The sequence below is a fragment of the Dermacentor variabilis genome, chromosome 7 (assembly GCF_050947875.1).
Source record: "Dermacentor variabilis isolate Ectoservices chromosome 7, ASM5094787v1, whole genome shotgun sequence".
In the NCBI taxonomy this organism is placed as follows: domain Eukaryota; kingdom Metazoa; phylum Arthropoda; class Arachnida; order Ixodida; family Ixodidae; genus Dermacentor; species Dermacentor variabilis.
Window position 1 is genome coordinate 117932846 of NC_134574.1, and position 27875 is coordinate 117960720.

Sequence of the window (27875 nt, forward strand, 5' to 3'; positions counted from 1 at the left end):
ACATAACATTCATATTTATTTTTCCAACGATATGCAGTAAGGTGACTTCGCCCTGGTCTTCAAATACTGGTTTCCTCTTCCTTTCTTCAGAAGGCTGCGATAGCCCATTTCACCATCATAAACCTTCCTGTGCTTTTGACAGTGGCCGCTCAGGTACGCCGGCCATCCACGTTTGCACTTCAGTGACTTGAAAGTACACCTCTGGTTTGTCAAAGATTCAATGAAGAGCTGTGGAGCCCTGTCGTGACTGCAAGCATCGAACCTTGCCCAGTAAGCTGTAGGAAAGCACGAGTTGCTTTTATTAGTCATTCAATAAACTTGTTTTATGAATGAACAATGGCAGTTGCAATATAATAAACGGACAACCGTTTCATTGTTGCCGTGAGTCAAACTAATTTACGACGTCGAATGTAATCGATGTCGACTGCGGAACTAAGATTGTACTTGTTTGACAGCTGGCGAGAAAGCACAAAACACGGGCACAACACAAATTAGGAAGTGAACAACGAAGCACTCGCGTGTGAATCAATTTAGTTAGTCACAGTTGCCTGTGCAATTTTTTTGCCTACATTGAACCGACTGCATAGCCCAATATAACAGGTTTGTTAGAACAGAGATCTGTGTATGCGGACTGACGAGCTCCAGTAGAATTCATAATGTCGCTGTTAGAGCTGATTGTTTCGCCAACCCGATTGCTTAGTATTTTAATTCATAGGTTTCTAGTGATACATGCGGATTGGACCAAACATGTTTGCATTTTTCTCTCAATTGAAAAAAAAATACCTCCAATAAAAAGGCCATATATCACCGGCTAACAGAAATCGCGCCGTCTATTTGCAAATTAAGATACTGTCCTAGGAGGCATTGAATGACCGTCTGTCCTGACGCCCAGCGTCACTTGCTCGAATCTACTAGGCATCCGCTGTGATTTCAACATGGTGCACAGCAATAAGTACCGAATCCTTGTCAGCTGACTCTCGGTTAAGTATCCTTTTGCTCATTGATGAGCGAACGCAGCAATCATTGGTAGTATTTGTGAGAACATAAAGTTATGCAGTATGGTTATCTTCTTAGTGTTTTGATTATGATAATATTCGTCGTATCGAGGCATTTCAGACTTAATTTTATTTTCATTCTTAAAATAAAGGCACCAGTCGAGTACTGGCAAGTGCTTAAAATTTCATCCCCAGCCGAGATGGCTCTACGAAATCCCGCCAAGTGGAGGAACATTCGATTGTCACCTATCTAGGAGTTGCATGAAGCTTCATGTGACTCTCAGGTTGATGTGAACGTCTGCCTTTCAAGAAACGTTTGTCCTTTAGGGCTGGAAATCACAATAATACACAGGAAAGGTGGGCGCGTCGACGTAAAATAGGAGCTGGCTGCTTGTTCCGAATTTCTTGCGGTTTCCATAGAGGTTAGTTCCTCTTGTACACGGGGTGAGATAAAAAAAGCAACTTTACGTTTACCTGCATGCGCACATAAGACATTGCCAGGGTTAAAAAGTTAGGCTTGGGCGTTCTTGTTGATATGAAACATGAAACGAATAATTTAGAACGCAGACAGAAGAGGGAAGAAAATTCTTCAGGACATTTTGGGCATGTTATGACACAAAAACCGACATTCACCATTTTGTCTAAGTTGCGTTGGGTGTACACAAACCTTTTTCTTTATTACATTAGACGCAGACGGCTTGAAACGAAAACGTTGATTCTTGAGCGGTTCCATTTCTTTCAGTGCTAGTGACGAACAGGCCTCGAGATTATGCGAGAATCACGAACATGTGTCAACATTAAAAAGCCAGCGTAAATTAACTTAGATTTTCCTTGCGCCTGTACCTTGAAGGTTGCCCTATATGCATATTTTAAATCGGCGCGGAGGACAACGGCAATAGGAAGAGAAGCACACACAGAGAGGGCTTCTAGCAACTGAATTTATAAATAAAGAATAGGACAACATTGCATGCACTCGCCTGCCATTAATAAATCAGCAAGCAACTGCGTCTCACAATCTAACAAAAAAAAAAAAGAAACGGAAGATGCTGATACGCAACCACGCAGGCTTCCAGAAGTTAACGCGCTTTCTAGTCCATGCCTGATGACCATTTTGGTTGCATTCAAGAATCAAATCCTTACTGGGCCGGACGCGCAGTCCACCACAAATGCTAAGGTGGCACCGAATTCCCGGGAAACTCGAATTTCCTGGCTACTTGACCACTCAGCCTAAAATTTGCGTGAGCAATAAGTTGATGTAAAGCAAAGCACCATTTGCGCCTCTCAATGCGGTGGGGGATATAAAACGACTGCGGCAAATTTATTAAATATTTTCCCCGGGTCTTGTGCTCCAAAAGCTTTTGCGGGCGCAAGTACACCTCCTGCGGCGCCTGCGGTACTATACATAGGAACTGGAGGCCCAATTGTATTCTCAAGAAAACCATGAAAGATGATGTGGCTATCACCTTGTCAGCGCAGAAAAAGAATACCGACCACGAAGAGGAAATGCCAGTTGCTATTCTAAGAGTAACTTCTTTAGCCACGTTAGGAGCCAGAAAAGTCCACGGAGGCGGGAACTTCCGATTTTAGTAATGTTATTCTATTAGGTTTATCACGGTGTTTAGCTCCCAAAACAAAACCAAGGCTGTAGAAGAAGACATCGTGTGTGCGACTCTTGGATCAATTTCCATCATGTTGTCCTCTATGCTGCGCTTCCAACTGACAGTACTCGAGTGTTTCTACATTCCGACCTCGTCGGCATGATGCTGCCGCAGCCAGAAACAGGACCGCTATTAACTATAGTAGATAGGATGGCAGGCAAGATTAACTCCAGCTCTCCTAAGGCAGAATGGCGCAAGCCAACGCCTCCTCTATAATTTCAACGCCAGTGCAATCGCTCGCTCTTCAATGGGAGCCGCTGCTGCGCCTTAGTTCAGTGAGTCGCCGCGATGCAACGCTACCCAGATGGGACGACTAATTTAGCTACGCCTGCTTGCGTAACGCGGCTGTCTGATAGCGCGGCTGGCTTTCTTTATGAGAAGTGGTAGAAGCTCCGCCCCTGCGTCGGTCAGGTGTCAGGATATTACGCCACAGTGCCTGCAATGTACTTAATTGCGCGCCTGTCAGAGTTCCTCCGACTTCCGCGGTGAGGCGCCACCCAGATGGTACTCTCCCCCACGACCGCATAGCAGGTGCGAACGCTATATGAAGGGGGAGAGTAGGAAAGGACTAGAGGAGAGGGATGGGGAACGGTCGGATCGGCTGAATCTGGCTGGCATTGAAAAAAAAAATTGGCTGAAGGCTTAGCTTGGTTAAGCCTGGAAGATTGCGAAAGCAATACCCTTGGCTGCGCCTTGGTTCGGCTGATGTTGTGGACATGTGGACACCAGCGAGCGCCCTCTATCGGTAGCGGCGCGCAAGGCTTCGCGTCCACCATCGATGCCGCGAGCTGGGGCCCCGTCAGTGGGGCGAAACTCCCTGGTTTCGGTGGCAGAGGTAATTGGCGCCATCTCTGTAATGGGCGAACGCAAAAATCCGTTTCCCTTGCATGGCCTCGTAGATCGTCGCGCGCACGCGCGCCGATCCAGGTGGCCGAGCCCTTCCCCCTCCTCAACTCTTCTCCAATCACCCTCCCTCTTTACTACCTTCGCAACTCCCTCACCATCGACTGTCTCCGCGCGCACGCCGTGCGGCCCCGCCGGCCCGGAGCCAGCTCAGCCCGCTGCATGACGTTTCATGTTTCGTTATCTGCTGTTATCGCGAAGCGTGCGCTGCTGCGCGTGGACCGGCGTGGCTAGTTTCGTCAGTTTCGTGGTTCTCGGTAGCTGTGTGGTTGCGCTCCGCGATGTTTCACCCGTTTCACGACTCTTACCGCTCGTGCATCGTGCAGTGGTGCAAAAATACCTCAAAAACAAGTCCTGCAAGGTTGTTCCGGGTGCCTAAAGACAACAGGTGAGCGCGCAGACCCAAGGACATCAGAAGGCGCAGGTACACCAACACAGCCCTGTCCATTTGTGTGCTCCATGAGGCTCAGGACGTCGTTGCACCTTGATTGTGCTACACTTGCCTCTTCCCGGTAAAGAAAGCTGACAAATAGATGTTCCTCCTCATTGTCACCTGGTCTGTGACTTGTGTTTTTCTGTGCCAAGTCTCATTCTCTAACTTCAGTAACTTGCCCAGCTTTCCATACCGCCCTCAGTGCTTTTTCTGTGTGTCACGTTCTACAAACCTACTAACAGCTGAAAAATTACTGTTAGTGTTTGTGTACTATCTAAGTAACCCCCGACGGGAAAACTGCACGAACAACCTTCATATGTAGGCATGATACGCTTTTTTTTCTTCTGGAAAGCATGAGCATTGCAAGTGTCCTACATGCAGATTTTTGCAGTTCGTGTTTATTATACGAAGGAGTGCCCAGTAGGTACGACTTAGTGCCTTAAGTGATGTAATTTTATTGCTAAGCATTGCATTCGAGTCGAAAGAAAAGTCTTGTTGTTGGCTTATTTTACCTGGTCTTTGATTGAGGAATAAGCCTTTCTGCGAATGTTTTCTATGTGCTGCTGCAAAAGCCGACTATCTTCTGTTCCCCTTGCCACCGTTACTCAAGTTGTGGCCAAGTGCAAAAGAATGTGATAATGTGTGTTCCAGTTTTTAGTACAATGTTTTTTTCTGCCATGTTTTTTTTCAATTTGTTCAGCAGTAATGAACACGTCACGCATTTCATATACTTTCGTGCAGATTTATAAGTAAGCTTTCTTTTGGTATGGCTCTCAATCAAACAATGCTAGCATTTTATTCTATTTTTCAGGTATTTTGCGTGTCATTGTTTTTGCAATTACCAGTGAGTTTTCACTTTCTATAATTGTCATGGCTATGTCATACACCTCGTCCAATTTTGTGCAATATCTTAGTGCATATATCAGGAGCTCGTCTAGATTTTCGTCTTGAGGACGTTATATAAAAATCTTTTGTTTATGTGTGTACATGAAACGGCCTTCGCGTTTTCTAGCGCTTTCTTTTGTTATTTCACCATCTGTGAACTATTGTCTTTAATACTCTTGCACCTTTCACTTTTGCTCATTTTTTTAGCTTGTGTCGCACCACGTTGTACGAAAAATCTGTTTTCGGAAACGAACTCAATCAAGCGAGACTAAACATCTGTTCTGTTGGAAGTGGAATTTTCTTTATGTCCCGGCACTTGCTGGTATAATATAAGTATGGGCAAAACTGCGTGCATGCCAACGCATAGCCCATGGCGCACCACGCGCCGTAACAAGCGCGCTATAAAAAAAAAAAAACGCGCCGCTTACGGGTAAAAACAAAAAAAAAGTGAGCAGCGCGCGCGGCATGGGGGAAAGGGAGTGGAGCAGGTCGGCATAATAAAAACAAGAAGGAAAGAAAAAGTTTGAGAGAAGAGGTGCCGCGCGGCTACTGTTGCTGTTGCCATGACAACGTAAACAACTATGTGCGCCGCCATTTTGCTTCTGCGTCGCCCATTGGTTAGGGCCGTAACTGAAGGGCACCGTAGCGCTAGCGTCGAAAGAGCGTCCGCTCGAAAACGGCCGATGGGAGCCATACGGAGACTCCCCCCCCGCCCCCCCCCCCTGGCCCCGTCTCTCGGTCTGGCGTGACGTCACACCAGCGAGCGCCCTCGGTAGCGCCGAAGCAGCGGCGCGCAAGGCTTCGCCTCCACCATCGATGCCGCGAGCTGGGGCCCCGTTTCTCGGTCTGGCGTGACGTCACACGGTCACGTGACGCGCAGCTGTGTAAGGAGGCGCCAGGACCATCGATGGGCCGAAAGTGCGAGCAGTATTGTTTTCGCTATAAAAAAGAGGAGGCACTGGGCGAACGCTTTATCCATAGAAGACGTACAGAATATGCAACTGACACACACCCATTGTAAGCAGATCTACAAAAAAAAATATTGTTACGAACACAAATAAATATATAAAGTATGTGTGCACCAGCATTAGGTTATGCAAGTTCATCTCCACTATGCAATAATAATAATAATCATAGTAAAAACTAGAGCCGACTTGTGCGACCTTGCAGAAGCATGCAGGACCTTTCTGGCGAATAAGTTTATTTCGAGCTGTGGGAATGAGGGTTTCTGTTGCCGGTAATTGAATCACGTCTTTAAAAAAATGTTTCCTTTATATATGAGCGCTCCTATTGAAATCTTGCTTGCGTAAATTACGCGCATATCGTTAGACCCATTTATCACGCGATGGAGTGCTTGCGAACGTAATTTATTGCCAAGGTTCCATATAGCCCACTGATTTTCAACCTTGCCTACACATTACCCACTAGCTGGCCTTTGCTCTCACCGAAAGTGAAGTACCACATTTATGTGGTCGAGGACAGCAGGCGAACGTCCTATTATGCATAAAAAAGAACGCGTGCAGTTAATATTTTCATAAGTAATAAGGCAGGATCCTGAAAATTTCAGTAAATATTGCAGTTTAGAAGGTCCGCATCCCGAAACAAATTTAATTTTTGCTAAAGAAAGGTTTATTGGGACATAGGGAAATGTAACTCTAAACTGTAGTGTGATACTTTCAAGCGCTGGTTGAAGCGATATTTACACTAAGGCTGTATATGGCTAGGCTACCATAGAACTTTCGTGTCTGCACACAAAAATTATCAACGTTAATGGCTCATACCCCCGTGAGTACCCATACCCCCTTAAAGAAGCAGTAAACGCAATGGCTCATGCACCCCTAAGCAACCATAAAAATGCAACGACTCACAGCGCTGCAAGGTTCATGCCTACTCTGCGTGGGTTAATTGCGATGACACTACCCCTGTGGCTGTTGTCGATGGTTTCAACGTCGATGTGTCGAAACCGAAAAGGGAGTGATTTACGCGTTTTGTGTTGCAGACATATCCCTTGCGATGCCGTACCAATCCGGCCCAACCTACCATCTAGCGGCGTAAGTGCATCGATTTCACGTTATCAATGAATCTGTTTGCAGTTGTAAGTATGCCGAACAGTGTATATCATAGCGGCCACAAAGTCATTGTGACCGTCGTTATTCAGTGACAGTGAGTGATCCAGTAAAGTGTTTACCACGAATTTTCTTACCACGATGTTTGCAGCTCCGCTGGCCATCCAGCCATCTTTTATGGCAGGTGGATCACCTGCCCTTAATTTTTACGAATGAAGTAATAGACGTCCATGCTTTTGGCACATATGAAATATAATTGCCTCTAAGTTCGCTGAACTTGATTTTTGCTGACCTTGGTCACTACGCCATTATAGCTGACAAAATATTGCGCAACTTGTAATACAGGCTCATAATATGCCGGAGGACTAGCATACGTAATGCATTGCAAAAGCCGTAATTAGGGCACACGCTTTGAATTCTGCAAGCGTATTACCCACTATGGGTGCATTAGTTTCATTAGTTTCGTTAGTTTCGTATAGTGCATGGAGGAAACCGGACATACCAAGTATATTCCGCGAATCAACCATGCATAGCAAAAAAAAGGAAACGAGGCTTCCATACTTATTTACGATATTTATATTCAGTCCAGAAACACGAAATTTTCATCGCAGCGTACACGTTACATTCGCGTTACTTTTATTGACTTGAAAGTTGGTGTTATTTTTTTTTTCTTATATGACCGTGGGAACCATCCCGGATAACTGCAGCGTGACATCTTGGAACGCTCCAATGAGTAACCTTCTACAAAGGCTATATATAACCTACACATAATAAACAATTATTGCTCTTCATTCACAACAAGCTTTCTAACTCAATGAAATATAAGCGCCTTGATTTCCAAGCATAGTTGACCGAGGAGACCAGGTAAAAGCAACCGCTGTATGCCTTCGTCAACGCAGAAAATTTGGGTAAATACGAGTATTCAGTAAATATTTTCAGAGCACTTCATTATCTTACACACATGAAGCTTTCGGTTATTGTAAGCCATAAAGTGCTCGCCATATCGCGAAAATAGGTTACTTTGAGTCTTCTCATGTGTGCGCAGAAACTTTTGAAGCATTTCATATAATACCTATAAGCGGCCACAAAAAGAGGGCTTTGCCATTATATTCCACCCCTTATCGACTCACAATCTTCGTGGGCGTTTTAGTTCTGTTTTCAGAAAAGCGAGACTATGGAAAATGTGCACAAGTAAGGACACTTCGCCAATTTCAAAGAAAGAAACTTCTTTTTTAAATTTTACCTTAGGCTGTGCCTTTAAAGCGACCTCGTACGAAGCAGCAGAAGGCCCTAACCGCTCAGCCGCCGCTGCGTATAGCTTGTAATTGAGCTCTATTCGAAGTGACGTTTTGCGATCAACTTCCCCACAGGTGATTTTCCTTTTACGTTACATTTAAGCTTCTGTGTGAATTCAAGAGCAGAGTTTACCTTCAGTTGGAAGTACCCACCTGTACGACACCCCGGTTGGTCTGAGCCGCCATTAGGGTAAAAGTCAACGTGGCCGACGGATTTGTTCACTCCATAGCGAAACTGGTAATATTCGCCCGCGTTCACGTGTATGGCGTCAACAAATTGTGCGTCCCGTTTTGATATGCATGTCTTGCTGTTTTCGAACAAAGGCCCGGCGGGATCCAAACCTGGAAGGGAGTAATCATAGCCTTTGTGTTAATCAGGTGTTGGTAAAGATGCATGGAACAAAATTTATGTGCTCCCAACATGCGGGGCGTTCTATAGACCTTCCCTATAGGTGGGCGATGCTGCAGAGATCAACACCAGCAACAGCTGTGCTTTCCATATTTGTGGACTCATGAACGAACTTACGCTATTGATGAGAACCCGGTAAAGACTCACACACGTAAAAAATTACCAAGATAACCAATAACTTCGATGCCACAGTTTTTCATGGCGACCCATAATGAACTGAAAGTACTTTTTAAAAAGCTGTTCGTGCTGTTTTTTTTGTGTGCACATTTTCTGCGATTGCAGTGTAGCTATACAAATGGTCTGTTTTTGTGCATTTACGTTTTAGTGTCATACGGACACGTGAAAATTTAGGTGGTCTGTTCTTCCACTTTCTTTTTCATTATCACCATTGTATTTTTTGCCGTGAATAAGACATTCATGTGGGATTAATTATAGAGTTCAATAAAAAATATCTAAGTCGCCTGTTCTTTCACTGGCCTCATTGGTCGCTGGCTTTTTATGGCTGCTAGAGACAAATTTATTGCTCAAAGCAGTTAACGACACGACAAGGACATCGACAGCGATACGACAACAATGGTAACGGCGAATATGTCGGCCAGAAGAAGGCGCTCGCGCAACTGCGACTGAACAGGAATGACGGGGTGAATTTGTTGTGATATCTTCAATAGAAAGCAACAAGTCACGCATTCGCGCCACCTGAATATTTTGCCTTACATTTCTATGAAGATAAGGCGTTCCAGTTAAATCTGATCAACACCGGGGCAATAAGCAGAGCTCAAGAGTGGTGGCTGGGCCATATAGCAATTCACAGATTTTCAGCACGCATATGTAAAACGTAATGCTGCATAAACGGAAGATTTCTACAGAATAGCTATAAATATATCACTCTTTGACTTCAATTCCGCTGTTGAGACGTTTGACCCTCGAGCTAGTAAGTATAAACTGATTTGTGAATCATTATTATTAGCGAATATCACACAGCATGTTATCGTGCTACTAGCAGCCGCCCCTTTATGATTTAGCAGATGTGTGAAGATTGCGCCGTCTACCGGAGGCGTTTTAATGTGTGGTGCTTTTACTGTCGAAATCGCCTCGCATATTGCCTATTCACCTATAGAAAGCCCTGCCTGACAAAATAGGTTACTTTTGCCTCTCCCCGAAGTGCACATGACATTACATACTTACATTATTTTGCAGGCGCTTAGAGTCGATTAGCTTAATTAGTTCTTAGCATAATTAGCAGGCAGAACATGTAATGAGGTATTCACAATTTTGCCGTAGTACCCAGCGATCTGTGCAGCAGGTATTCGCGCATATGTAGGTAGGGGAATAAATGAGCGCGAGTCATTTTGCACTCTGTAATTGTGAAACGGGCTAAAATAATGACGGCTTGACATTTCGCCATAATACCTGTGATACGCCCAAGCTTCCTTTTGAAGGCACTGTGAAAATGCCGGCCGCAGAAGCCAGCGACTTGTGCACCCAGGCTGAATCCCACGACGTGAACACTCTTCGGCGACAGACGATGCTTCGACGAGTGTATGATCTTTTGAATAAGCAGCGAGAGCTGAACACCTGGCACAGGCGTGTTTCTTGCAGCCCTTAAGTAGTAAGGGTACGCGGCGCCTTTCTTCCAATCGACAATGAGTACGTTACAGCGAGCCTGAAAAAAAGAAAGCGAGGAGATCACCTGACGCACTGTCATTGCGACAAAGCACAGCAAGCTATAGCTTTTCTTCTGTATCATCATTCAGGACACCCAAAGCCCGCAACCGCGTTTTGCTGCGACACGGAGACGTGAACTTGTTAATGGCGCTGGGCGTGTGCACAAAGGCCTCACATGAGAAAAATTGAAGGTTGTGGGTGTGATCATCACTCATCGAATATACTACGATGCTACCTACCACGGTTTTATAAGGCAAGGAGAATGGCAAACTGGCCTATTTGGTGTTATAATGAGCAAAGGAGACAAAAAAGCAGAAAAGAAAGGAAGAAAAGTGGGGCAGAAGGACACAAGAACGACAGGAACATGACGCTGCTATGAAGTGATCATGTCACTGCCCTTGTTATAGCTGACATTCTTATTTATAGCACATGCTGGTTGCCATGTACAATAGAGCAACACATGGAAAGGAAATGTAAAAATATACGCACGCTCTTACGAAAATAACTGGTCGACGCCTTCGTTTCTAGACTTTTTCCTTTCCTTCTTTCTGTTGCTCTTTTATGGCAGCCAAGCAACCTTGATGACCCTTAACATAAAGTACGTAAAGCAGTACAAGAGGGAGGAACTTTGGGCCAGTTGGTCCGACATGTTTAAAGATGAAAGAAACCGCGACTTAAGACGGGGCATGATGGAGTGGGCAAGACGATCGATCCTGTCATCTCGTCCTGTCCGCGCGTCCTGTCTTCTCCTTCATCACGTCCCGTCTGAAGTCGCGGTTCTTTTCCTCTGTAAAGTAGTATGTTTGTGCAACGCCGACCCGACCCGTGGCGGAGGTGAAACTGGCGTTAAGCACTTCCCATACGTGGGCCGATCTCGGGGATAGTGCAATGCCGGGCCGACCTGCGGTGGAGGTGAAGCATGCATTAAGCAACCCCCCCTTCCGTGGGCCGATGACGAATTTAGTGCAATGCTGACCCGACCCGCGGCGGAGGTCAAGCAGGCGTTAAGCACTTCCCATACGTGGGCCGATCCCAAAGATGGTGCAATACCGGGCCAACCCGCGGCGGAGGTGAAGCACGCGTTAAGCGCTCCCCATACGTGGGCCCATCACGAAGATAGTGCAATGCAGACCCGACCCGCGGCGGAGGTGAAGCAGGCGTTAAGCACTTCCTATACGTGGGCTGATCTCGAAGATGGTGTGATGCGGGGCCGACCTATGGCGGAGGTGAAGCAGGCGTTAAGCACTCCCCATACGTGGGCCGATCCCGAAGATAGTGCAATGCCGGGCCTACCCGCGGCGGAGGTTCAGTTCGCCGTTAGGGGGGCCTACATACGCAGCTTCGCTGGTCATGCTTCTTCACAGAGTGGAAGGGCACTGAGTTTTCTGAACGGTAGAAAATGTAATTGAGTATGGCATGGCGCCAGCGTCCGTTGGAAATGTCTCAGAAGCTATAACCGGAACATGATGAATTGTGAATAATTTGTCGTGTCAGTATCCAGGGGCAGTTTCAGTTGGTGCTTACATGTCTCACACCGACGTGGTAGATGCGCTTTCGCCCTGTAACTACAACTTACGCCACTGTAAGAAAGAAAAAAAAGCTTCTCGTTTTCCATATTAAACAGCGTGTCTGCTAGTGTCACAACACTGATATTATTTGGTAATTCGTATTTTCACTTAAGGAAATGTCAAACTAACAGGGGACACGGGCTGCTGTTCGGGGTGTTACTGCCAATTTGGTATCCATTTCTTTTTCTTCGCGCGAGGGAAATGCAACATTTTCTTATTCCAACAATGCTTTTCAATCGACAAGTCTCTATAGTCACATATCTCCGTCAGAGAAGCCCAGTTAGTGCGGCTCGGACCTTTCAGCGACAGCGCATGAACATACGCTTATGTAACGCGTCACATAGGCGCTCATCGCTTCTTGTGCTGATCCTTGGCACGAAAGAAATTATTACGAAGGCGGAGTGACACAGTGACTTTTCTTCGTTTGATATACTTATCCTTGAGCGCAGACGGGCCAATAACGTGTAAATGGACTCGGCGGGTATGCTTGGCGTAACTTGATGGAAGGGAACGATCTCTTCGCGGGTGCCTGGTGAATACTAAAATGTCTGTATTCATGCCCCACACCTTTTTTACTATTATGTAATAGTACACTGTGTAAAATGGAAGCGCACGAACTGCCTCAGCTGTGTTATTGGTGCGATAATATCCATCAACGGGAGGTTTCCTGGGCTCCGTTCGAACGCGTCCGAGTGACTGCTGGGTCTGTTTATTTCTTGTCGAGTCCGCAACACCGCGACAAGTAGCAGTCATCGGTTGCGTCATCGCTCATAAACAAATATAGAACCGTTTTGCAGGAACACATCACGTACACGGACAAGGAGAAGTGCGGTGAACGCGAACGAAAGGTCAACATCCACTGCTGCTGAGCAATGAGCCCTCGTTGGCCGCAGTGTCACACCTAGATACATAAACGGAGCAGTTCAGGCTTATGTATACCAAGCTGCGACCCGAAATAGATGTTTATGACCTGAAAGTAAAGCGTTTACGACAGGGGACGAGTGTCTGCCTTATAAAACTGTATCGAGAATTTAATACTCAGCAGCGTCGAAACTGTTCGCAATACTGGAACCAGTGTGCGCACAAACGCAACCAGCACAGTTTCCAGTACGCGACAGCCAACTCCTGCGCGACCCAGTGCGTTTACAGTGTATACGAGTGCGGCCACAGCTCCTCGCCCATTGAAACCAGCGTCTTGCCCAGTGTGACAAAGCTCTTTTCCAGTGATCTCACTGGTGTTACGGCGACTCCCAGGTTGCGCAATCGTCCCCAGAGTGCGATCCAGTGTCAACAAACGCGCTGTTTCACAGCGGAAAGCACTTCAAGACGCTGATTTTGGCGATATGGCTGTTTTTTGATTTTCAATACGTTGTTCTCCTCCATGTCTGCCACATTGTTTCTTAGCTACTTGTTAATCGCTAAGTGCCTACGGGACATGCCCTGACCTGGTACTGCTAGACATTGTTTGGTTACGTACACTAACGACATCTAAGTGTTTGAAAATATCGCTTCAAATCTTTGAAATAGGGTTTAACAATAAGAGGCGCACTTTGGAAGCTGCGTTGTCGATACGGTCGCAATTCAACTATGCATTTTTATTCATGATACATCGACGTCGCTCTTTATTCGAATGAAAATTTTCCTATCTGATTTTAGCAAAATGCTACAAGTTGGACCCCTCTTGGTGCCCTAAATATACATACTCGTAGCTTAGAGTTTATAACCCGGCTTCTCAGACTTCCCTTCATGTTACTCAGCAATAGGGTATGCATCTCGCCGACACAAAAACCTGCGTGTTTATAAAAATTAGCTCGAATAAAGATGATGTCAATTTGTCCTTATGTGAAGCTTATTACACTTTGCAATTTTTCAGAGAACGCATCATTTGAAATGTTCGCATTCATTGTTCTCCCACGAGGCATGGTTATCAGAAAGAAAAGGGCACACAACACATTTTCTTTTTCTCCCTGAAGAGTGCTGGTATGCGCCACTGCTAACAAATTTACGCTTAAATATGCGAAGAGTTTTTATTGCGCATGCCAGGGACCTCAAACTACACCTGCGATGTGAGAAGCGGTGGTTAAAAACTACGCATTGGTTCTCACCACCTGCTTCGCACCGCAATACATGACACCAGAGTTTGACAGCGATGAGCACTAAGACTCATCAAATACAATTTCTCTGTCGTCTGTGAGTGTCAGCATTACGTCCACGTTGCACAACATTTGAAAAAAAAAGAAAAAAAAACGAAGAAAGAAAAAGAACATAATGAATCAGTGCCACGGTTAAAAATGTACAATCTGGTGTTTAACGGGCCAAATACACAATCTGATTATAAGGTATGGCGTCGTGGGGGGCGCTGGATAATTCTTTGAGCCATGCGATCAGTACAGGGTACAGCAGTGTTTTTGCAATCCCTCTCCATTGCAATGCGGCTGGCGCGGCTGGGGGATCGAACGTCTCATCTTCGCGTAAGGCCACAGCTGCGGAGAGATCACAGTGGGTTCATCAAGGATTCCATCCTACTCCTTAAATGTAGGGACGTTAGCAGTGAGAAAAAATTAAAGGTAGAAAAATTTTTCTATAAAAACGAGCATTTTAATGAGTTTGGTAGCAGTTTCGCGAAACCATTACCGTGCGTTTTATTGTGGCTATTTGTGCCCGCGTGATTGCGTCTGATCTTTAAACACATATGCGTGTGTGTCTCTCTCTCTCTATCTCTCTGGGTGAATGTGTGCGTGTGTGTGCGTGCGTGCGCGTGTTACTAAAGCTCGAACTTTGGCGTGTGTATATTTTCAACGGCGTGCATTTTACTCAAACGACTCAACTTGGAACTTTTTTGTCCTTCATTGTAGAGCAAACTCACAAAAGCGCAAGAAGGTTATCGGAATATATCTCACGTATCTCACGAGGCTGTCCTTCAGGGAGATGACCCAGGGCTTCTGGCCATTCTCGGTGAAGCCGTGTATAATTGCGACGAGCGGCCTTCTCATATTCCAACGCCTCGTATCCATCACGTTCGGCCAAGTCGCGTCGCTTACGACCACTCCTTTGCGTGCGCCTTTTCCGAAGAAGGTTATTTTGGTGCCGATTTCTTCGGGAGGGTCGGGCCCAGCAATCTCGAGGCTCATTTTTTCTTTCGGGTTGAAACATCCTACATGGTCGTAGCAGGGAAACCTTCCAAGCTTTGCATTGAGCAACGCCTTCATCTGTTGGAACGAAGAGAGATGGTAATCCAGATAACGCTGTTAGATCTATAGCAAAAGATGCAGGAATAAACATGAAGATGAGGAACACTCCGCTGAAGGCCAACCATTTTTCACAGCTTATATATATGTATGTATGTATGTATGTATGTATGTATGTATGTATGTATGTATGTATGTATGTATGTATGTATGTATGTATGTATTTATGTATGTATGTATGTATGTATGTATGTATGTATGTATGTATGTATGTATGTATGTATGTATGTATGTATGTATGTATGTATGTATGTATGTATGTATGTATGTATGTATGTATTATTTCCAGAAAATAATATACAGTATTGCAGAGGAAAACTGAAAAAAATTCAGGAGCCATTCGACCCTGTGAAGGTGGTTGACCAGCGATGCTGCTGTGGATGTATAAATTACGTTGGGATAGAGTTTTGTAAGTATATACCTTTACGTATAATTGTGTATGTCATTTATGCGAAATACAAGAAATACACAATCATTTGTTGTCTTTTCTCTTTTCTTTTTATCTTTATCTTATCAACAAAATGATGATGCCCTTGTGGCGGCTGTGATACACTTCCGACGGCTCTTTTACGACGACGCTCTAAAGACGCAGCTGTTGTCGGCGCAGCTGCGACGGAGCGCTGTGTACACGCAGGGGGCCGTTAAACCGAGCCTCGACGCGGGCGATGATATACGTTACCGGGGCGCAGTCCAAAAGAGCGCACAAAACAAAACACGTTTGTTTATATTTTGCGATTGAGCATACTTCCTAGCTCACGTACTCACGTACGGGGCAGAAACGTGGAGGCTTACGAAAAGGGTTCTACCTAAGTTGAGGACGACGGAACGAGCTATGGAAAGAAGAATGATAGGTGTAACGTTAAGGGATAAGAAAAGAGCAGATTGGGTGAGGGAACAAACGCGAGTTAATGATATCTTAGTTGAAATCCAGAAAAAGAAATGGGGGGGGGGGGAGGCGGCATGGGCAGGACATGTAATGAGGAGGGAAGATAACCGATGGTCATTAAGGGTTACGGACTGGGCTCCAAGGGACGGGAAGCGTAGCAGGGGGCGGCAGAAAGTTAGGTGGGCGGATGAGATTAAGAAGTTTGCAGGGACGACATGGCCACAATTAGTACATGACCGGGGTAGTTGGAGAAGTATGGGAGTGGCCTTTGCCCTGCAGTGGGCGTAACCAGGCTGATGATGATGATGATACTTCCTAGCTAATTAGCTGAATGAAACTTGGGACGACTAGGGTTGGAATGAATTCCGCAACGTTTAGAAGTGCACTGTCGACAAACTAATTATGACAACCAAATGAAACTCAGCGTAACGATAGCTTCATCTTAGCGACCAATTTCAGTTTTTTTTTTTTGCAGGATACCTACATTAGATTGAGAGCTACAGAGCATTCGCCAGAAAAGTGACCTTGCCGCAAGGCATTTTCTATGTACAACCACAATTTTTCTAGAGGGCAGCCACGGGCTCTTGACAAGCTGCTCGTGACAGACTGACCAGCCCCAGTAGCTGTTTATCCCCGTTAACCAATTTGTCGTAACGTGGTAAAGCATTCTTTACCACTTACGTGAAGTACCTTGGACAGGCAGGCTGTTTCAGGTAACTAGTGATTACGACAGCGCAATGATCTCAAAGGCTCGTTTTGCTATTATCACTCTGTTGTCCATTGTAGGCTATATCTTAGGTAATCCCACCTTTGATTACAAATGCTGGATATATGACGTAGGAGTTGGATAAGTTATATTGTGAGGGCGTTTCTTATGAGAAAGAAAAAAACTAATTATTACAAGTCAGTTTGCTTTATTTCATTTTGAAGGGCGAGGCTTATTTATATTGACATGTCTACTTGTTTATCTATTTCCGGTGACCGCTTTCCACCGGCCAATAAATGTTAAACGTAATCGCTCAGCGTAGGACACGCCTGCATCTATCGGAAGTTTCTCGAATGGTATACGGGTCATGTACTAAAAGACGATGCGCTTGACCAGCAGATAACATTTCGGACGATCGCTGACTTTTCTCGCCGCTATTGTTGTGCCTGAGCATTACTTAAAAAAACATTCAAATTATGCTTGAGCATATTATGCTGCGCGCGTTATTTTTTATTTTTTTTTCATATGGGTGCAAAATTAAGTAGCTCTTCGCACAATAATTTTTCCGCGGTGACAGTGGTAGGAGACGCGTGGACGAGTGTCAGCAGTGAGTATCCCAAGGCTTCCTTAGTCGTATCAAGTCTGCGGGTCGGTACTTAGGCTTTATGTGCTACGCAGTATCAATTTTACGCGCTTGCTATTCTGAACACTATTGGTCTGAAATGAACGCAAAGAAAATGAAAATTCGCATCCGCTAAAGCTATTGATCATTTAAACTGACGGCACCTTTTTTTTTGCTTTAGTTCAATGCGACGCTGCGGAAACCATGATCGACATGAACTTGAGGCGACGAAGCAGAAATAAAACATCAGTTGTGTTCAAGAAAGTAATATGCTGCACCTTCAAGTGCGGTAAAAGCTTACTCACATCTTCCAGATTATGCTTCGTCAAGTTCATCCATGAAATGGCGTTTACTGACTGGAAAGTTTCCTTTAGCTTTTCCATTTGCAATCCAGGTCCTCTTGAGCATTTGCCTCCTTTTATTTTCTTCAAAGCAGCTAACAAAGTGGCACTCCAATGACGCGGCGCGTTCTGCACCTCCTGCAAAAAGTTTCGCGTAGCTTCGCAGAGAGCGGCGAATGGACTGCGAATAGTTTTTTTTTTTGGTGTCACTCAGTAACCACAAAATAGGACCAGAATTGAATTTATTTAACATATCACCTGCCTGTAATTACCTTGCAGGGTGATTTATTGCTTTTTCTGCCCTGAAATTAAACACGATGGTCTCCTTGCGCGGATTCCTTGAAAAAAAAAAAGACTAGGTTCCCAACACACGACAAATATTTCTGTTATACACAAGTCATCTTGTCACAAGTGTTCTTTGATGGCTTGAAATAAGCTCGCGATAAGAAAATGTAAGGCTTATAAAGAAAATTTTTGCCAATGTAGCAAAAGTTTACGGTACATGACGACAGTTGAGAATTCCAAACACAAGAAACAAAATATTCAGTTCTGTTTTTTTTATTCATGAGTTGAGGAAAGTCTTAAAAGGGAGAGAAACTTTTCTATAAGAAAGGTGTAGAGTACGGCCTGAGTGGCGTGATTGTAAGCTTCCACTCGACGTTGAGGATAGGTGTTGTGGAAACGACTGGGACAGTGTATCAAGGTAGCATGAATAGTGTGATGTTGAGAGCTGCTGCAGAGTCCGCTGTTTCCTTACAACATGCGCAGGATCGCGGCGAGCTTTACTCGCTCTGACGGAGAGTGATCAAGGATATGGAAGCATAAAGACAGGCATGTCTGCGGCATGCATGAGTTCCACAGCTGTTCTCGCTACAGGCGTATTCGAGAGCCGCGGTAGCAGCCACAGGGCGTCAATTATTCGCCGCATCATCGCAGTGGTGGCCGAACCGATTGAGTTCGTCTCAAAACGCTCTTTTGTTCGCGTTGGTATTCGGGTGCCCGCGGTGTTAAGCGTGACCAATCGGTAGCGCGTTGGCTTCCGCTGCTGATGTTGCGCATCACACTTGGAGGCTCATACGAAGTAGCTTTAATGAGCTCCTGCTGGACCTGTGTGACTGAGGCCATGGTTCTGCTCATCAGTTCGATGACGACGCGATCTGTCCCACTACTCGCGAATTGACGCTGCCGCCTCCTTGTGCGTCAAAGTGTGCTCATGTGTTGCAGTATTGTCATCTGTTATATTTATATACCTTTAGAGCTTGCCTGATGTGTGCCATCGCAATTCAAGCATTTTGTTACTTCGACTGTACGTAAAGAATTGTCATGGCAGCCTGTACAGTGGATGAATGTCGTCTGGCCAGTACATAAAGGGGTAACGTTGCCCAGCGTTGCGCACTTGAGGCATTGAAGGGGTCGGGGCACAAATGGCGGCACCGGATTTCTCACTTAGCCCACCTTGACTTGGGTAGGTGAGGTGAGGTAAACCATCTCACTCGAGATGCTTGCGAAATGACCGAACCCTTGGAGATCAATTATCTTGACGGTTGAAGACAACGTATCCTGCAACCTCTTGTCGGTAATGTCCACCATGAGGTGTGAGATAACTTAGGCCCTAGTCCGATTACAGTGCGCAATAAACGAGCGCACTTCAACATGCCCAGGCATGCGCATGGTTTTCAGTTTTTGTGGGGCGGCTTGCATCGCTACGTAAATTGTCACTATATTCCTTCTAGTATCAAACCGGACTTCATTTACCCCGGACTGCTTTTCCAAGGTAAGCATTGGGAACTTGCGTGTGCATTGAATTCAATTAGTTGATGTGTCGAGAGGGACGTAGGCAATGGTGTAAGTCGTAGGAAGTGTTATGAGGGCGACTTCCTCACTCGCTTTTTTAGTTATCATGCGGTGCTTTCTGTGTAATCATTCGTTCTTAACGATGGTAAAGTGGCTGTCGGAGTCAACGGCCCTGCTGTTCGAGAAGCGGGATATTCTAGACATGTCCCAGACGAAGTTCGTATTATGACACCATCGTGTGGTAGAAGTGCGATGAGACGGACTCGACATGTCCATCAAACGAGACTCATGAGAATGTAATACAAAGACGTGAAACTCTGTTGTAAGCTATAACTTATCCTTCTAGGAACACAAGGTGTTTCCGGGACGCATGCGTAATTTTCTTCTTTTGGCAGGTTTCCTGTGCGAAAAATGTACTGAAACCACCGCCATGAGGGCTATCGGAGCAAGTTTGGTTTGGTTTGGTTTGATGCCTATTTGTGTGGCACAATCCAGTGAATCAATTATTAATCAGGTGCCACTAAGCAAAAAGAGAAAAAGCCTAAAGGAATTCTTTCATTTGGGAATGAGATAATAAATGAATACTAATCTTTATTGTCAGTCTTAGGGCGAAATTATAGAAAGGCACTATCCGTATTTTTGTTTTCATGGTGACGAAAAAAGAACAGATAAAATTAACAAAGATAGAAGAAACGTTCCATCACTTTCCTTCGTCCACTTCCTCCGCTTATACATTTTTATATTCCTGTTACTTCTCAACATTCCTCCTTATTCAATAGGTCCAGTTTGCTAAACTGTCTACAACAATCAATTTTCACCCTCTTAATAACCGTACGCCAGGACTAAAAAAATTGAGTATAGATTATTTGGCTATACCATCAAAATCGGGAACCAGCTGGTCCTAGACATTCCAAATTTACCAAGAAGCGAGCTCACTGCAACACTTGATGATTGCGAATCTTGTGCTTTTTAGGACCATGTATTTCCCCCCTATGTATTGCATTGTCTTTATTTCACCTTCTTTTACGCATCTTTCATGATTTCGGAACCACACTAATGCGATAACCGTGTTTTGGTTGCAGTATTTTAATATAAATAAAAACTAAGGAAACATGTTAAGTTTTTTTTTTTCACGGAGCTTTGCGGAATGGATTATGTCCCAAACTAAATACCGGTTAAATAAGAATGTAATAACCTGCGTTGAACCATTACGGCTCAGGTTTCAAATATGTAACTGCCAGAGGTCTGGTTTGACAAACGACTGTACAAAGCCAATGGCTACAGCCAACGCGCTACTGTAATTCACGTAGAAGCTCACCGTAAAGTCCAATCAAATAAAACTGGGGCTATAGTTGAGTGCTATTTCTCGAGATCTATTTCTGTGCGAGGGCGGATTTCCTGCGTCGTGGTGCACCTATAACACTACACAGGAGAAAATGAGTTGAAAAAATAACTTACCTTAGCGAATTCCATTAGGCGGAGAGTTTGATTGACTACATATTCGTCCCAGGTTTCTCCAGACACATCTACTTCAGCTGGAGGGACGCCCCCTCCTTCTTCATATTTCCAGTTCGCATCCTCCACAGCACACGCATATTCTAGGGCGAAGGTGACTGGGAAAAAGGCGTAAAATTGTTAAGAAGTCTCCTATAGTTTCTACGAAAAACGACACAGTGTTGCTCGCACAAAAATTTCTTTTCTTTTTATTTTGTATAGCTGGTTCTTTAGTAAAAGTAAGCAGACTGTAGATGGTAATGGACATCACCAAACAAAGGTGAAGGCGGTTGGCGAGACATCCCACGTGGTGCACTGGGCTAACCGACATCGTTACAAAATACTTCAAAGATCCAAATAATATTTTGCAGCTTCAGATAGTAAATGCATGACCTGCCAACAATCTATTGCCCTGAAGCGCCATGCAGCATGCCGTTTCGAGTGAACTATCGCCAGATGTTCAAACGTAAGCAAAATATAAAATGCTTCTTCCCCTTTCCAGCTTCGCCTGGTCTCCTGCAAATGACTTTGCTCGAGACAAGAGAGTTTAATAGGCGATACAAGGGTAGAAATATGCCTGCGTTTTGAAGCACTGCTCTTAAGAGCCTATTCCTGCGTTTAGCGTCGGCATCCCTCGGCGACGTCCTTTGGCGTAACCGAACGAACGAGCTCATCGAATGATGAAAGAGTGAACGCAGAGTGCAGCAGGGGATAAAAGACAGGGACAGTGAAGAGAGCGCGAGAAGGAAAGTGGAGGAGGAAGGTGCAGCAGAACTATGAGGTGGTGAGCAGAGGAGGAGGGTATGGCTAAAGCGTGCAAAGAGAAATGCAGTGCCGCGCTTACGGCCTCCGTGGGGACGACCACTACGAGATGGCTCCACAGCAACGCGCCGTCTAGAGTGCATGGATGTGCTCCTCGCCCGCGGCAGGTGAGGAGGACACCGAAGCACCCTAGCGCTGTCGTCTGTTCACGGATGGCATGAAGTATGCACACCCGCCAATGCCGTAGTTGGAAAGAGCGCGCTGCATGAGCGGAGGTCGGTCTATGGAGGCTGCTGTGAATTGCGCTCACGCGTGAAGGCCGTTTCACATGGCGCGGTTTTTACTAAGCGACACAGCGAATCCCGTCGCTCAGCGACCGCTGCGACGTCGTGGGCTCTCCGTGATTGGATTCAAAGTTGGTCGCGCCCTCGCTTAGTCGTAGTGATCGGCGCGATGTGGGAGAGGTAATGCGTGTGACGAAACACAGCGGCCGTCAAAATAGGCGCTTTCCTGTTTTTCCGTGCGCTGGCTACTCTGTGGTGCAATGTCGCGCGCCAGTTATGTTTTAATTGGGCTTATCCACCAGAATTGGGCAGAAACCTGGAGGCTTAGGAAAAGGGTTCTGCTTAAATGGAGGACGACGCAACGAGCTATGGAATGATGAATGATGACTGTAACGTTCAGGGACAAGAAGAGAGCAGGGTGAGGAAACAAACGCGAAGTAATGACATATTAGTTGAAATCAAGAAAAAGAAATGGGCCATGGGCAGGGCATGTAATAAGGAGGGAAGCTAACCGATGGTCATTAAGGGTTACGAACTGGATTCCAAGGGACAGAAAGCGTAGCAGGGGACGGCAGAAAGTGAGGTGGGCGGATGAGATTAGGAAGTTTGCAGGGACAACATGGCCACAATTAGCACATGACCAGGGTAGTTCGTGAAGTATGGGAGAGGTCTTTGCCCTGCAGTGGGCGTAGCCAGGCTGATAATGATGATGATGATGATGATGATGATGATGACCTACCACCGCCTGCGGCTTAGGAGCTTCATAAACATTTTTTTTTATTTCGCTTACACAGTTCGTTTAAAAGGACAAGCTGCAGGCCGGGAGCAGACGCCGCCTCAACATAAAGCACGTACCCACTTGATCGCCACCGTCGTCAACCTCTTCATCGCTACAAATTGTGCCAGCTGCTTATACATGCACACGCAATAGTAGCTTGTTCTTCTGCAAAAGTAAATGTTCCTCCAGGAAAAAAACTTGTGGATTCCATAGTAACAACAAAACTACATTGTATTAAACGGAACCACCCCACCGACGCCGCACAAGCCGCGACACGCTCATACTTGCTGTGTTGTGCAGCGCCTCACTCACCGCATCTGCAAGCTGTCATAAAGTATCAACACTTCTAAACTTTAAAAAGTGGTGTACTTATTCTATGATCGAATACTAATAGGAAAATTCGAATATTTGATTAGTTTCCATGTTGCTTTTATTTAACGATGCAGGCATGGATACTTCGTGAACAGGGGCTAACCTTGCGCATCGCTGCGGTGGAAATCGCGCTACCGCAAACGCATGTGAAAGCTGTCAGCGAAAATCGCTCTTCAAAGTGCGCGGCAGAACGATTTTTTTTTTTTGCCCCAGTCGCGCCATGTGAAACAACCTTGACCCTCGCGCTGCCTCTCGCCATCTCCCGATTAGCGAGGCAGCCGCGCTACACTTTTCTGCTTTTTCAAAGTGCCGCACGAGACAGATTGTCCGCGCCAGCCAATATATCGTGATATGAAAACAAGTTATGTAGCTGCGCTCAAGCTTCGCCTTAGGGAATAGCGTAACCGTCAGTCAGTTTTCTTACACAGAAGCATAAACAATGTTGTTTATTTACTATGCACTCTTAGCGAGCAACGAGCTCTTTAGAGAGGCGTTCATGAATGTACTAAGAGTCATACCTCACCCACTGTGGAAACATTAAAAACATGTTAGTACACGCAAAACCCCATCTGCACCTTCAATATAGCAGCTGTGCTCGGCCCCGGCGTAAGACCTGAGAACATCTTCAAAATGACAAAGTTTAAAGCATTGCAAGCGATGGTACGGAAGAAATCAAATCCGGTTTTACCTGCACTAGTTCAAACGTTATCTGCAGTTTTGGAATTTTCACTGTGCCACTAAAAATGCATCAGCGAAACAGGACAGGCAATTATTGTTAGACTCAAGGGGCCCCGCCCAGACACGGCTAAGATACTTCCTAAAGCCGTGGCACAGCACTTCAGTCTGTCAGGTCACAATTTCGATGAAATTGTGACTCTATATCCTTGTCGATATTCCGATCTCCCATATAAATAAAATATAGGGTCATAACTCATTCACAAAATTAATACATTCCAACGAACATGTATCAATGTTTCAAAGTCAGCTCTGAATCCGTTCGCGGTAGTAATCACACAATTATTCCCTGTAGCCTGTAATGTTTTTTTTTTTTGAGACGGATCTGTAAGCGTGCTCTTTCCATTATAATTTGCACTCTTAAGCGAACCAGAGTACCCCAATATTTTTTTTGTGCTATTAAATAACTCTGACCGAATACAAGTGGCTACCAGATATCTTGATTGTCCTCTTCCCGCGTATTTAGAGTTACAGAGTTGAGTTGAATAGTTCTAGCTTTTCATTTAAAGAAAACTAGAAAGACTGGGTTGGTCGTACCAACCTACGTCCGTGAATTGTTTCCAGGATCTGGTTGTTATCTCCATTTCTCGGTAGGCCCCAAATGCAGTACCACATTCTTCGCGATTACTCTCATAACTCGAAACTTCCGTTTGTCCGTCCTCCTCCTGTGATTTCCGGTCCATCTACCACGTATTTTTTTTTTACATTAGCTACACCAGATTACCCTCCGGCCTATTCCCCTTCTCCTCCCCTTTTGAGGGTGGGGGAGAGTGAGACACGAGTTCGTAAAGAAATTACAGTGGCGTTTCACTTCGCGGGGATCTGAGAGTAAAATGCTTCGATTGAATAATAGTTTGTTGCGATAAGCACCCATTAGCCTAGGGCGCCTATTTATTTATCTCTAACCATTTTCCCGTCAACCTGTGTCACTGAGTCGTCCATGGTCGAATCCGTCATTGTGGCAATGAGTATTTGCCGATGCTCAATGAACCACTTTCACGCCAACACGGCAACTGTCAAGCATGTGAAACTGTATGTGTGTCGAACTTGAACAAACATGTTTGACGTGATCTTGTGTCACTGCGTATGTGCAACATGATATGCACTGCTTTTCAACGAACTTGTTTGACGCCATATCGGGTTACTGGTTACGTCCAGCTTCTCTGTGAACCACTTTGATGCCATGACAACTTGGGTCACTGCGCCTATTTGCTGTTTCCCTATAACGAACTAAAACTTTAAAATTCTTGGTGTTCCTAGTCGGTGCACCGAGTTGACGCCACCGAATTCTCGTCATAAATTCAAAGAATCCTCTCTCACTATATATGCACACAGACACCACATCTGGAATTCTTGGTGGTGCAGCTTTATAGCACAACTTGACCAAAGATAAAAGCGCGGAGAGTAACCAGGCTGCACACACGCCTCATACATGACGCGTTTTGACAGTGGTGGTGCGGTGCGCTGCCGCACACTTTCACTGGTAATCGCATAAACCTCGACATTCGCCCTTAGGTGTGTTCTGCCGGAATTTTAACGCGATTAGCATTCTCAGAGTATTCCGCGCACTTTTCGCAGGCTTGCTGTTTATCCGTGTCTAACCGTTTTTCCACCAGCCTAGGTCATTTTGTAGCCCATGGCCGAATGCGTAGCTCATAGGGCTGCTGTGCTGAGGGAGCAGGGCTCGAAACGAATCAAGAGATCAAGTTGGGTCACTTATCATGTGACGCTGTGTACCTATATGCCACTCTTCAACGAACGACTTTGACGCTGACATGAGTCAGTATGAATTCGGGACTGGCTATGTGGCACTTGGAATATTCGTTGTTCAGTTAGTTTCTTTGACACCGATTTGGAGCACTACGTATCTGCCAATCACTCTGTGCTGCTCCTAAATGAAACTTTTTTATACTATTTATCTTGGTTCACTGGCTATGCGCCAGTAGGTGCGTACTTCTCTTCAATGAACGTCTTTCACGCTTACTTGGGTACTAAATACGTGCCACAGGGAATATGCGGCTTCGGAATGACAAATAAAACGCTTAAATTTCTCCGCTGCTCGACGGAATGTAACTCGCGCCGAGCGATAACATTGTGATGGTGCCGCTTGGAAAGCGAGGGCGAGATGCCCGGCTGCATTTAGACCAGCCAATTTCACCGACTGATCGATTTAGACAAGCCATCTTTACCATTAGGAAACATTTAAAATTTGTCCCCGTTCCGGCTGCGACCGAACCCACGTTACACGGTTTCTTCAAGGCCGGTTGCCCGACGCTTGAGCAAGCTTCGCTACAAATACACCGGAAATGTGCCAATTTCCAATGAGCCTCTTTAACCAGGACCGGAGTTCTTGAATAAAGTTTATTCTCTCTCTCTTTCACGCCGACGCTTTAACAAGCTGCGCCATGAGTGTACTGGGTTATGTTCCGCTCGTCACTGAACCTCTTGTTGCCGCCGTCACGAAGAAACTATAAAGAGCTAAGAACGAATATCTATTCAACCAATTTAATACGTCTGTAGGACGTACTGCTAACGTTTGGAAGATGCTTAATGCAATGCTAGGAAAATTACCAGAACAAATTATTAAGATTTTTCAAGATGGCGTAGAATTAACAGGTAGCGAATTGTCGATTCAGTGATTTATTTCGTTCTGTCGGTCAATTTTCAAACAATGACGAAGATTTTAATTATACAACTTCTCGCACTGAGCACACATTATTCCTTACACTGGTTTCCGTGAATGAAGTTGTCACGTCTTTTATTTCATTAAGCAACAGTAAAGTGACTGATGTGTCAGGTATCCAAATACAGCCAGTGAAACATGTAATCGACTTTCTGTCGCCACTTCTAACTCATATTTTTAACCAAAGTTTATTATTAGGAATTTTTCTGAGTGACATGCGGACCGCCAAAGTGACTACAGTATTTAAGAAACGGGACAAAAATGAAACGAGAAACTGCAGGCTGATATCCATATTACCAATCTTTTCTAAAGGTTTTGAAAAAATAATCTTACAGTGCCTGACATCTCTCGTAGATCGCCACAATCTTATACGTTCTGCCCAATACGGCTTTTGAAAAAATAAATCCACTGAACTTGCTCTTTCTGCTTAAAAACAGTTCATACAGAGAAATTCGAATCTCAAGAAATGGTACTCGGCTTGTTTTTAGATATTCCGGAGGCCTTTTACCTCGTTAGTCACAGCATTTTGTTAAGAAAGTGGGAATTTTATGATATTAGAGGCGTAGCACACTCTTTAATTTTTTCCTATTTACAACATAGAATTCCATATGTAATGATTACAGGATAAAGGTAGCTGAGAAATCCGTCAAATATGCTGTTCCTCAGGGAAGCGATCTCGGACCATTCTTATCTTTACTATATCATAATGACCTCCCAGCCATTGATAGTGCAGCTAAATTGACCAGTTCATTCTTGCGGGAAATTGAGGCACATACTTAGTAAACAGAGATGACGAAGCGCTTGATAAAAAAAAATTACTGGGCTACTGAAAGCGACTCAAAAGGCCTCTGAAACGCTTCGGGCAAATTTTGTAGACGCGTAGGGTACAGCTATTCATTCGCACCACAATTTGTGTGAAACGTCTCATATTAAGAGAGCTACGGACGATTACAAGTTACCCTCCTCCATGGTCATGCATTTTCTCCTCAACTCGTTCGCCGAGTGATCGGGGCTAAGCTCCGCCTTCACTGGCTCTGCGTCATGATGGCACGTCGTGTCGTCGACTTCCGGTTCCCTAGGAGCGAGCGCGCGAAGCCTCTCCAAACACTCCGCCTGCTGCTTGGCAGTCGACCTTAAGCGAGAGCTATCGAAACAGCGTGCGTTGCGAGCATTCTGTCGCAGCGCCGAATGTGTCGTAACAACAAGCAGGCTGGACCTTTCGACGAATAGGCGGAGGCATAAACTCAGGCTGATGAAGGAATTTTAGCGTAGACGTACCTGATCAATCTCCAT

General features: G+C 45.2%; 1 protein-coding gene across 1 annotated transcript; it reads right to left on the reverse strand.

Moving 5' to 3' along the window:
• On the reverse strand, positions 1 to 27875 carry LOC142588816 (hepatic triacylglycerol lipase-like). The gene is made up of 5 exons (XM_075700633.1): positions 27861 to 27875; positions 14787 to 15086; positions 10055 to 10307; positions 8389 to 8577; positions 1 to 275 (listed from the first exon to the last, which is right to left on the reverse strand). The coding sequence occupies exons 1-5, from the start codon at positions 27873 to 27875 to the stop codon at positions 16 to 18; spliced, it is 1017 nt and encodes a 338-aa protein (XP_075556748.1). The 3' UTR covers positions 1 to 15.